Source organism: Ostrea edulis, chromosome 10, assembly GCF_947568905.1.
Source record: "Ostrea edulis chromosome 10, xbOstEdul1.1, whole genome shotgun sequence".
In the NCBI taxonomy this organism is placed as follows: domain Eukaryota; kingdom Metazoa; phylum Mollusca; class Bivalvia; order Ostreida; family Ostreidae; genus Ostrea; species Ostrea edulis.
Genome location: NC_079173.1, coordinates 10,244,229 through 10,256,694, shown reverse-complemented (window position 1 = coordinate 10,256,694; position 12,466 = coordinate 10,244,229). Strand labels below are relative to the sequence as shown.

The 12,466-nt window shown below is 34.4% G+C and overlaps 1 protein-coding gene across 1 annotated transcript; it reads left to right on the top strand.

Moving 5' to 3' along the window:
- Window positions 1–5,260: 5,260 nt before the first annotated feature.
- Window positions 5,261–11,891, top strand: LOC125666774 (uncharacterized). Its single transcript, XM_048900058.2, has 3 exons — window positions 5,261–5,717; window positions 10,792–10,975; window positions 11,200–11,891. Exons 1-3 carry the CDS (start codon window positions 5,520–5,522, stop codon window positions 11,310–11,312), a joined length of 495 nt encoding a protein of 164 aa, XP_048756015.2. The 5' UTR covers window positions 5,261–5,519; the 3' UTR covers window positions 11,313–11,891.
- The last annotated feature ends 575 nt before the right edge of the window (window positions 11,892–12,466 follow it).

Below are 12,466 nucleotides of genomic sequence, written 5' to 3'. Positions count from 1 at the left end.
TAGATGTTGACTGAGAAAATGATTCTGCGCATGTAAACTAATTATAAATGTATTAGTGTTACGCTGTCTCCGTCTGAATGCTTTGTCAGGATTTACTGGACATCAGAATCACCGGCTATTCACAAAACTTTCACATGATGTATGGAACTGAGGTCTTCGATCTTGGGATATTAAGTGTGATCTACAAAAATAACATAACGGTCCGTAGATTCGTTTATTAACTATTGGGAATTTATGTATGGAAGATGGACAGTACAAAACAACCCTAAACCAAGAACGGTAACATATAAATGAACTGCAATATACAGGCATTAATGAACGTGTAACACATACTCAACATACACTAGAGGCGGATCCAGGAATTTTCGCAAGGATTGAGTGGGTCCACCCTCAAAATGCGTTATTTTTTTGGCTTTTTAAGCTAAATGTTCTGACGAAAGGGAGTGGGTCCCCCTCTGGATCCGCCACTGTACACAATTACACGTATGTGGAGCTGTCTAATGGCAATAACTCTTTGATTATTGAATTAAATATACACCATAATAAAATTCATACACTGAAACATACAAATTTATGTTCCAGCTGCACCCCCCCCCCTTCACTTTGCAAAACGATGGTACGTGCCTGTATATAATCCCAGATTATAAAATATGCACACACATTCAATTGTTCAAACACATTTAGGCCTATGTGTCTACATTAACTATCCAATGGAAGTATAAATACATAGTTAATATCTATATACAATGTAGATGCATCGTGTCGACCTACATGCACTTAAAATAGAATAACCTTTGAAAGCATAAAACAACTACTTTTTGTAGAAGAAGAGATCTAAAATATATACATTGGCCTATATACATGTAGATAAAAACTAATTTTGTTTATGGAGTGATATGTTCGATTTAGTATGCAGTGCCCAAATAGTATGGTATAGGAAAATTTTACTGCCTCTGCCAACACGGCCATGCATCTGTCTCCTCCCAATTCCGCTTGTGCATTTTCTTTGCGTTCTTCTCATTCATTATCTTGGTCCAGACGACAAGTGAAAAAAACCGAAAGTATGATGTACGCATGCTCAGGACGCGGTAACCAAGCACGTAAGCTTAGTTGAAAACTTAGTCGAGTAGTAACGTACGCATGTATTTACGTCGTTTCGTGAAACGCGGTTTGCGCTAAACTATTAAGATTATACGTAACTAGATTTACGTAGTCGGCGTAAGACTTAGTTAGTTGAAAATTTACACTTATTGATGAAACGGCGTCCTAAGCCGCATGTAAGGTTCAGTTTCTATGAAAATCGTTCAATATTGATTATCAATAAGCATGTTATAAAACAATTCTCTCGATGATTATACTGACACAAGTTTATAAAGACACGGGCATGTAATTGGTACAATATAACTAATGCCAGTCCTCTATTCAAAGGTAACATACATGTATGAGGGGTCCTCATTTTCAAAGGTAACTAATGTCGGGTTCTTGTTTTCCAAAATGAGAAATTATTTGACCTATATATTTTTTCAGCAAGGAAAAAAAAAATTGAAAATCGTTCAGAATAACCGTGACCGTAATAAAAGTTACGATCTCCATGTAATTTATGAAATGCTGTACTTGCAACGACATATTATTTACGCGTATTGTTATATGTATATTGAAATGCATTGATTGTATATCCTCAAAATTGTATCTGTATGTCTACTCACCCTCTACTGTTTTATTTGTATATATTTGTAAATATTTTGTATTTATGGCCGATGAGCTGTATAGTTTAAGGATATAAAGAAACCCGTATCTTGTATTCTTTTTCAAAACTTGAAATTAAATGTTCTTCAACAAAACCTTTCAATTGGAGAGAGGAGAGCAATACAAGAAATAACACCAGTAGCTTTTTCTCTTGTAACAACATTAATAATTTGATCTTTTTCGTAGGAAGGGGAAAGTGCCCTAAACGTTTTGATTGTATGCATAACATGTACTGCATCTTCGCAAGCCAAGTGTCCGATTTGCTTACTCTCATCGCCCGAATCGGACACTTGGCTTGCGAAGATGGCATTACTGGTAAGGAGGCGCACATGTGATCTTAAACCGTAGAAAAAGACCATCTATTGACAGAGTCCTATAGTGATCCCAAGCATAGGGCTGGTGAACCGCAGATCTCGAGTTCAAATCCCGCAGAGTCTTTTGTTCATATGTGTTGAAAATATTATTTTTGAAAATCATGTTTTTATCCAAAGTTGTATATTTTTTGCATTTTTGGCACTTATACTTATTGTATATCATCATATCTCTTATAATTAAATCAATTCGTACTGATTTGAGAAAATATTTCTGGGTGTAGTGAGCCACCTTAATAAAATACAAAAACCGAAACTTGTTACTCGAGCCACGAATTTGTCGATCGACCTTTTTATGTCATATGCCCATTCCACTAGTTTAAACGTCCTCATCCTTGTTTGTGTATAGTGGTTTGACATTCAAATATTCTATTTATTTTGCGTATTTAGAAGCAACAGTGGTACATGTACATATTGTAATAATGATTATAGGTTCCCGGTACATGTCGTCAAAAGACGGACCTATTTCTAAACGTATAACGATCTCAAGAGCTTAAACTGAATACTAAAACATATTTGATTTGCATGTATTTTATAACGCGAGCAGCGTTTTGTTTTATTTTCCGTAAATCGACCTAAAATTCAGCTGCATGAGTAAATTGCAAAATTCAAGTTCATCCGAATTAGGTTTTATGCTAAACCAAATGATGATTATTGCCATTAAAATTTACATACGACTTTACAATTTTACAGGATTTTCAATCTTAAAAAGAAAGAGTAAACGAAGAGAAGAAAGAAGAAAAATTGCAACATAAAGAAACTGGTGTTTTAATCTTATTCATAACAACTATCAAAACATTTCTATAATTCAACAAATAACAGAAATTGTCTCTTTTTTTATAATTCAACAAATAACAGAAATTGTCTCTTTTTTTATAATTCAACAAATAACAGAAATTGTCTCTTTTTTTGCACGCAAACCTTAAAATTCTTCTTGATAAAATGTGGACAATTTTCAGCTATTTAGTAGTCTTTGTTTCTTGCTGTGTGAAAAATAAAAACACGCTGAACATCTGCTTTCCACTGTTTTTTGAGATTGAAAAGACACAATGCTTCTATTTTTAGTACAAATATCATGTCTTCTTCAAGGTCATATTAGAAAAATATGCCACAGTAGTTTCTAGTAGGTGTTTTATAAAACTTGATTTTAAGTAAGATTTTCCATTTTAGAAAAATTTGATTATGTGGTGACATTTAATAAGAATATAAATACTTAAAAAAAACTTTGCGCATGATAGAAATATATCTTTCTGAGGAATTTTATTCACTAGATATAATAAAATATCTGGTAAACTATTAATACTGAAAAAGTTTATATTTTTCATAGATAATCAATTATTTATGATTAAAATAATTTTGTCAAGGGCAATAATTCCTATGCTGGAATTTCCTCTACTTGGTGTCTATTATACAGTGGTTTACCTAATAAAGGACTATAGAAAGTGATATAAAGAAGATGGGAAAAACCTGGAAGGAAGTAGAAAAGATGGCTATGGATAGAAACAAATGGAGGGATCTGGTATCAGCCTTATGTGCCACCGGGCACGAAGAGGATAGGTAGGTAGGTTACCTAATATCCACAATTAATCTATACATATTTATGAATTATCAGTTTTTTGAAACTGTTGATATTTAAATTTTGTCATTTCAACAAGTTTTTATCTATTTTTATTATTCTGTTTAACGAAAATATGTGATTTTCTGATGTTGATGTATACTACTGTTTTTGTATGTCTGACATCTTTAAAAAGGTGGCAACATATATATTTTCTTTGGTTATTAATTATATTAAACTATATTGAGTGGAAATTAATACAGTTTTTCCACTTTTAACCATTAATATTGATAATTCACATGAGGATGGAGCTACCTTAAAGCATATCATACATCTATATCCGTTTACTGTATAAGGTCGTTCATAAAGACGGTAAGCTTAAATGTTAAAAAGCTAAACTTATCAGAAGATTATCACTGCGTTATTCAATGCACACGATGGGTAAATGAACTAGATCACGTATGATTTTGTAATCTCTCTAAACATTTGATAGAATATTACGTGAAGGTCGCATTTTTGAATTATAGATATATCCGGGGATTTGTTACAGTGATTAATTGCAAGTCATTCAAGAAGTGATGTTAAAGGATATGTCGCTGTAACTCATGCCTTTCTTCGTGAGCCGAAAATATTTTTGTTGATGTTCCTGAATATGTTATCAATATGTAGATTTGACGCTGAGGACAATTTGTTCCGCTATGACTTTGATAATCTGCTGGAGATTGGACAAAATTAAACACAATGGGTTGAACGTTTTACGAATGGCTACTTCAATTCAATCCACTGGGATACAAAAAAAAAGGTCGTATTTTTTCCCAATGAAAACAAATCCGATCTTCCAAATTTATCATTTCAAACTGATTATAATTTATATACGTATTAGTCGGCTGTCACTTAGGAATGATACACAAAACCTTAGCTGAACTGAGTGCACCAATCACACAAATCTCTTGATAGAAAGTTACTTACACTTTCTCTTTGTACATCAATCATTTGCCATACATATTATTTTGAAAATTAGATTTTTCTTATTTTCACAAAGGGCAGGTGACTCTTCAAAAAGTCTCTAGTGCAAAAAGGTCAGCTTCTAGTAATTTACCAGTCATGTGAATTTCATCTACTAAAATACTCTCATCATTATTAAATTAAATCTTTAAAAATTGTTCATTATCCTTTCGTTATACATTGAATACCTTTAAAAAATCAACTTTCATTGGTTAGAGAGAAGAAGAAAAAAAACACCAAAGTGTACAACACTTCCATTAACGTATACGACCCTTGCTCGAATATACTTCAGTTGTTTGGGGCGGTTGTTCTTTGTATGACGTAGAAACACTTTGGTAATTTACAAACCAAGCATATACACCGTACTGGTAACTGTAACAAAAGAACATGACTGTAATTGTGATACACAAATAAAATGAAAATATATGCATGGAAAAAAGGTACATGCTACAGATAGATGAACGTTCGTATTTGCAACCGAGGATTGGCGGATCCAGAAAATTTGTACAAGGCGGTCTGGGTGCAACCTCCACACTTTCTCTAGATCCGCCACTGCGGAGGATGTATACAGACTGGAAAGTTCATGCCTATAAATAAATAAAATTTTCGCAATAAGCGGTAAAAGAATAGGTAAAATGATAAATAAGAAACGTGAAGACGTTTAGTCTTTGTAACGTTACCGCACAGGGCGTTGAATATACCTTTTAAAACATTTTCTAATGTAGATAATCATCTGGGACTTGTTTTTACCTGATTGAAATTGGAGTTAGTGCACCCCATTTGCGCCTCCCCATATCAACCTAAATTTAGATTTTCAGTTTATATCGGATAGCGTCTACAAGATGGACACCTTCGCGAACGTGATTAGGGGAACTTCTCTGGTGGAAATTCTGCAGATTTCCACATGCACCTTCGCGGGGATTTTCAATGGATTTGGTTTGTACTCTGCCGTCGTCGAGGGACCAAGTCGTGCCAGTCTGCCGCTGCGCTCACGCTGGGAACAATGGGCTAATAGCTTTAGAATCGCAGCAAAACAAATAGTAAGTTGATATAATTAAAAATAAGCCGACGATCTTTTATTTATTCGCAGGCTTGTTGAGTTTCACGTCAAAATTGAGAATATGGCGTTAGAAGAAATATAAAAAAATAAGATAAAAATAAAATGATAAATAAGACCTAGAAAACCCAGAACGTTGTTTTTTTCCTTCACATTAATTGTTGATTGTGTGCGATATCAATTAAGTTGCATCTTTTATTTCTTTGGTACATTTAGAAAATGATTCTAATGCCCTTTTAGAATTTTCAATGCAGGATCGTTGAAATAATGCAAATTGATTAAACATTTAAAAATCGAACTAGATCTTTGCTTAGATTTATATCAGTAAAAACACAATGGAACGAGATTATATTCAGGTACATTGTGCTAGGGAGTATTAGTGTTTTGTGGACAAAGATAAGTGTTAAATCATTCCTATGCACAGTTAATGCATAACTTAAATTATAAAATAAATATATCTAAAAATCGATTCAAAAGACGTTTATCTTGTTTCAATCGGGTTCGTTGAAAACGAAAGTTGTAACTAACCGGGTACTGCTAAAATGCGGAAAGAAAAATGGAACGGAAAACTGAAATAAATATTCAGATAACTTGAAGTATTTTTTGTTCTAATCATGCAATGTACATATGTACACCAGCGTGGCATTATCTACAAATTTACTTACTTATATATCAACAATATTAACTCGGGTTTTGTTTTGGCTTTTTTTAATACACGAGTTCCGTATTGATTTGGACTATATATACCATGGATATCGGCCTGGATAGCTCCGCGGTTATTAAGTAAACACCCGAGACAGTGGCCTCAGTTTGATTAGCGGTCAGCAATTCTCTTTTCATGTTACATTTGGTGCCTTGTGTTTAAGAGCTGTCGTAAGGGTCCTTCAGATGAGACCGCAAAAACCGAGGTCCCGTGTCACAGTAGTTGTGGCACGATAAAGATTCATCCCTGCTCAAAGGCCGCAAACGCCGAGCATAGGCCTAAATTTTGCAACCCTAGGCCTTCACCAACAGTGGTGACGTCTCTATATGAGTGAAACATTCTCGAGAGGGACGTTAAACAATATTTAATCAATCAATCAAATTATCCTTGTCAGGTGCCCAATGGCCGTAAACGCTACTTAAACAAACAAAAACTTATATATGATAAGCTGCATGTGATACTAAGAGTTTGATACGTACCTGTATATAATAGATGTACATGTATTACGTTAGAATTATGGAAAGTTTGGTACATTCTAGATATACTGGATATTCGATACTCGACTGCCACTCAATCGGTCATATTTGCGACCAGATTTTGAAGACACATATGTAATATTTGCAACCCAGTTATCTTTATTTTTAGTTCACCTGAGCCGAAGACTCAAGTGCGCTTTTCTGATCGAAATTTGTCCGTCGTCGTTGTCGTTGGCGTCGTCGTAAACTTTTCACACTTTCATCTTCTCCAGAGCCACTGGGTCAATTTCAACCAAAAATGGCACAAAACATCCTTGGGTAAGGGAGATTTAAATTTGTTCAAGTGAAGGGCCATGTCCCTTTCAAAGGAGAGATAATCACAAAAATGCAAAAATAGGGTGGGATCATTTAAAAATCTTCCTCTCAAGAACTACTGGGTCAGAAGAACTGAAGTTCATATGAAAGCTTCCTGACATAGTGCAGATTCAAGTTTGTTAAAATCATGGCCCCCGGGAGTATAATGGGGCCACAATAGGGGATAAAAGTTAAATATATATGGAAACTCTGTTAAAATCTTCTTCTCAAGAACTACGGGTTCGAGAAAGAACAAATTTACATGAAAGCTTCCTGACATATTGTAGATTCAAGTTTGTTAAGATCATGGCCCCCGGAGATAGGATGGGGCCACAATAGGGGATCAAATTTTTACATACAAATATATAGGGAAAATCTTTTAAATATCTTCTCAAGAACCATTGAGCCAGAGAAATTTACATTTACATAAAAGGTTCCTGACATAGTGCAGATTCAAGTTTGTTAACATCACACACACACACCCCCCCTGGTGTAGAGTGGTGTAGAGTGTAGAGTGGGGCCACAGCAGGGGATCAAAAGTTTTACATACAGATATGTACTGAATTGTTTTTAAAAATCTTCTCAAGAACAACTGGGCCAGAAAAGTTTACCTTTGCATGAAAGCTTTCTGACATAGTGCAGATTCAAGTTTGTCAAAAATCACCATGCCCTCGGAGGTAGGTTGTGACCACAGTAGGGGTCAATTGAAAGTTATATGTGTGAATATGTAAGGAAAATCTTTGAATATGGGCCAAGGTGACTCAGGTGAGCGATGTGGCCCATGGGTCCCTTGTTATGATCAGAATCGAGATCGATGAGTCTGGGTCAAAATCATGTATGACAAGACAGATGCTAATGAACAAATAAAGCGTCACAAGGATGTAGATTTAATGACGAAATGCCAGGTTGACAGGAAAACATTGCAGTTTGGGTTCACATAAAGTAAAACAAAATGAACAATAAACAGGGTGAGGTTGGGAACGAAAACAGGGGTTGGATTTGGGCTTTCCAATGGCGATAATAAGACCGATGGTCATTCCGGTGAACAATGCACAATATAACTTTTAGTGAATCGGATGAAGCATGATGCCAGCAGGTGTGTAGGAATCTCCAGTTCGCATTAAATAATGGCAGAGGTCCTTTTGAGGATGTTAAAACGAAACCTTGCATTGAAAGTTGTTTGCACAGAAACGTGCTTTAAGATATGTTAAGGTGCCCCAATGAATAAATAACCCCATACAATGTAAAGTCATGGGTCTTCAGTAATATATTTTGCTGCTCATTTCTGATCCAGCATAATACCCAGCTACTTATATATTCCACGACCCTTGTCAAATTGATTTAACAGACAAAAAGATGAATGAATGTTTATGTGTATGTGAGATGGAAAGTAAAATATGTTTTGATGGAAACCAAAGCATTTTCAAGGGCAATCCTGTTTCTGTTGCTAGGCCTCTGGGTCAAGGTTTCTGTTGAAAATTCAGTTTATGATCATGAGTTTTAACTTTTAAACAATGCTCTTTTATTTTTGGACATTGAAAATTAAATAAATTCCTTTGATGTCCATTCAAGAGTTGTTTGTTTCTCAGATGACCGTTAACTACTCGTGTAATTTTCAGTCTGTCTTTCTCTCCGCAGCCATAAAATTGGCAATAATTTTCAACAACATAAAGTTAGAAACTTTTTACATGATGAAATAAAATGTCACGATCAAAGAAGGTGTTGCACCGAAGCGGGAACTTTCTCTAATCGGAGCTAGCTCCGTGCCAGCACTCTTGATGTAGAACTGACCTCATCCATATTTATACCCTTATTGCGTATTTTCCATTCAAATGCACTAAGGACAAGCTTAATTAATACATTTTATATGTACATGTAGTCTAAACATAATTATTGCAATTGTGAAAATGAAATTGTCTTGTTTTTCTTCTGAGTATCAGATACAATGTATACGGTGACATGTTACGAGTGTATCGATTATTTGATATTCTAAACTATACTACAGTCTAAATGCTCTTATACTCGTATGTATTATTTCTAAAACCAACAGTTAGCAACTGTACATAACTCTGACCACAAAACAAAATATGGGAAGTTCACTACGCATTGATAAAGTTCAACATAATTCGAAGTACATGCACCTGTAAAAATTGATTGACCGTAGCAATTTGCTACTGGAATACATATCATCTTATCCACTTAAACTGTTTAACGGTTATTTACCTTAAAGTTTTTCTTCCAAAGCTTTGCAAAGTGCACAATGGTTTTTCGTAAAAGGCAACATGCCTTTGTCAACAACTTTTACTCAGAAATACATACAAGTTTTCGTTAGCAACTTGACTTTTTAAACACAGGTATTGCACGGTGTGTTTGGTGCGAGGCTTATTCACAAACTAAACAGTGTCCATGTTGGAAGCTTAAAACAGATATTTGACATGAAAAAAATATAAAAGCTAGAAGCATGTTTCAATTTAAAAAAAAAAAATCAAGATGGAAAACGTAATGTGAAAAAAAATTGTGTTCGTGTGGGATTCGAACCTGGTCGTTTTAAAAAAGAAAACATCTTTATTGTATTGTAATGTTTATTGGCTTTAAGCCTTACGGCTCATCAGCATAATACATTTTCAATTACAAAGTATAAACAAAAAAGATGTATACAGTATGAAAAGTGGAGTGAATATTAGAGGATGGACATACATGAAGAGAGTTATAAGTCTAGTTTACATAAAAAAAATTATATATAAAATCCGACGCCCAAACCCACTGAACCACGCAGTAGACCATACATACCCAAGGAAAATTAATGTATAGGTGAAGTTGAAAATAATATCAGTGAAGTCGTTTCGATTTTTTGAAATTTAAGAAAAAATACCCCCGTGAAACAAAATTTCAAAGCGAGTTTTTTTTAAAAGGAAAACTCGAAGAACATGAACATCATGCTAAATTTTTTTTGTTTCACGGAGGCAGCTTTTTTGAAATTCGGGGATACCCCTCCATTTTAACGTTAAACAGTTAAAGGTCATATAAATCGCTTATTGCTTGATTTAAACTCGAAACAATTTGGCTGATTTTTGTCAATACACGTCTTTTAAACTTATTTTCAAAAATGTTTGAATCGATACATACGTTCCAATTGGTTTCATCATATATTTGAGTAACTTAATTTCATCGATCTTTCATGCAACACCTTTAGGGAAATTAACATGAGACGCGATTCACCTTCTTTCTATGACGCAAGTTCAATTTAGCATCAATTTGATTTGGCCATATTTGGGCGTATATTAATAACGTTTCAAAAACACAGTCTGCACACATTTGTAATATACGTGTTGTTCTTTTTCTCTCGTTGTGGTGATGAATAATTTGAGAAATCCAAAGTGAGCGCCTTTTTAAAAAGAGGGATTTAGACAGCTCTATGTTTGATGGTTGTTGAATCTAGTTTCAAGTTTATAACCCCAGAGTCAAGATGATGTGTTTTAGAAATAAATGATAAATGAGACTAATACTTGATCATTCATTTACAGGGCTTTATTTCCTTGAGTATGGCTGCCAGCTCTGGTGGGGTGTACTATCTGAGTCCTTCCTCACCGGTGCGGAGCCTGTGGCTGGTTCCAGTCGGAGCTAGTCTCTTTTCCCTCTTCTACACTGTCTTCGTCATGGCTCCTGATATTAAAATTCTCTTGGAAAATGACGTCATCACGAAAAAGGGTATTCATGAAGCTCATATATACTCTCATCCGAAGAATTAATTCTACTCGAGAATTATAATGATGTATATTAACATACCCATACGTTTTTAAGTGATCCAGAAAATATTTTTGACTGAAAAACAAATATCAACGAATACCTGATTACTTAATGATGCATGCTGCACAAATACGGAATTTTGATTTCAGATTTGGAATCTTGATTGCTAATAAGTATTTTTGCAGGTCACCAGTGGGTTGAGAAAACAATCGGGCGTTTGAGGAAACGTAACTACGCACGCGTGGTGGTGATTGGGGTGGCATACTTGGTTTCTATTTACGCAGCTGTCAAATCCTAGATGTACATCACGACCTGTTTCTGTTCTTTTAAAGACAGAAAGATTAACCTGATATTTATATATGTCGTATATTTTATGTTATGTACTCGTAATAAGTGTGTACAACACACGACATATCATGTGATATACAACTACATGTACATGTACCTGCAGAACTGTTGCTCTCTGGGAAAATATTGGGACAGATCAGAGAGCTACAGATCCACTCATTATTAAAACTTTCGATTTATGGCCCTCAAAAACACGTGCATTGTTGAGGCCTGATATCGCGATATCCTTGTATCACCGTCTCATAAATTTAATATAAAAATATCTAACATTATATCACATTTATGAGACATCACAGTTCTGCAGCTAATATGCAAAGTGCTTGAATGTGTATCTTTTTTATTTATTTTATTCACTGACAGATTTCTTTCACCCAAGACTTGATAGATCATAAATTTGCAGGGAATATGTCAAGAGTTGAAGAAATCTATTTCACTATTTCATGAACTGTAAGGGAACATATTCACATGTGACGTTTCATTCAAATTGTTTGTTGTTTTTAGATAGTCAATAAAAACTTCATTCTTAATACTGAATTTTGATTCATTTAATTTAACTTTCACCGACTAATAGTTTTGAAATTTTGGTCAAATTACGGCATAGTGCTATGAATGAGTCAACTTTCACATTTTACGGTATATATTTCTTTGAAAAATATCCTTTGTTTGAAGAAATCATTTTGAACGTTTTTGCTCTAAATATTTTTTTTGAAATCTCAAACATGTAGTAAACATCTGGATATAATTCGGTTCATGATTTTTAAAACTTTTACCAACAACTGCAGAAATATGACTAATGAAACTTTAACATTAACGTTTTAATATTCCATTCCCTTATATTATCCTTTGTAAGAGTGGAACGAACACCTTGAGTGTGGTGCTCTTACAGTTATATGGTACGTGTATGGATAAACAGGAAAACACAAGACAACAGATCAGAAACTGCAAATATTTGTGCTGTTCATGGTGCACAGGATACCATAGATTGAATCTTGATAACTTTATCAAAATGATTTAGAACAGTGGTTGTTTTCAATGATATGACAAAATAAACAGAAGTTGACTTATTTATGGCACTACGGCTGTACATTCTCAAGGTCAAAGGTT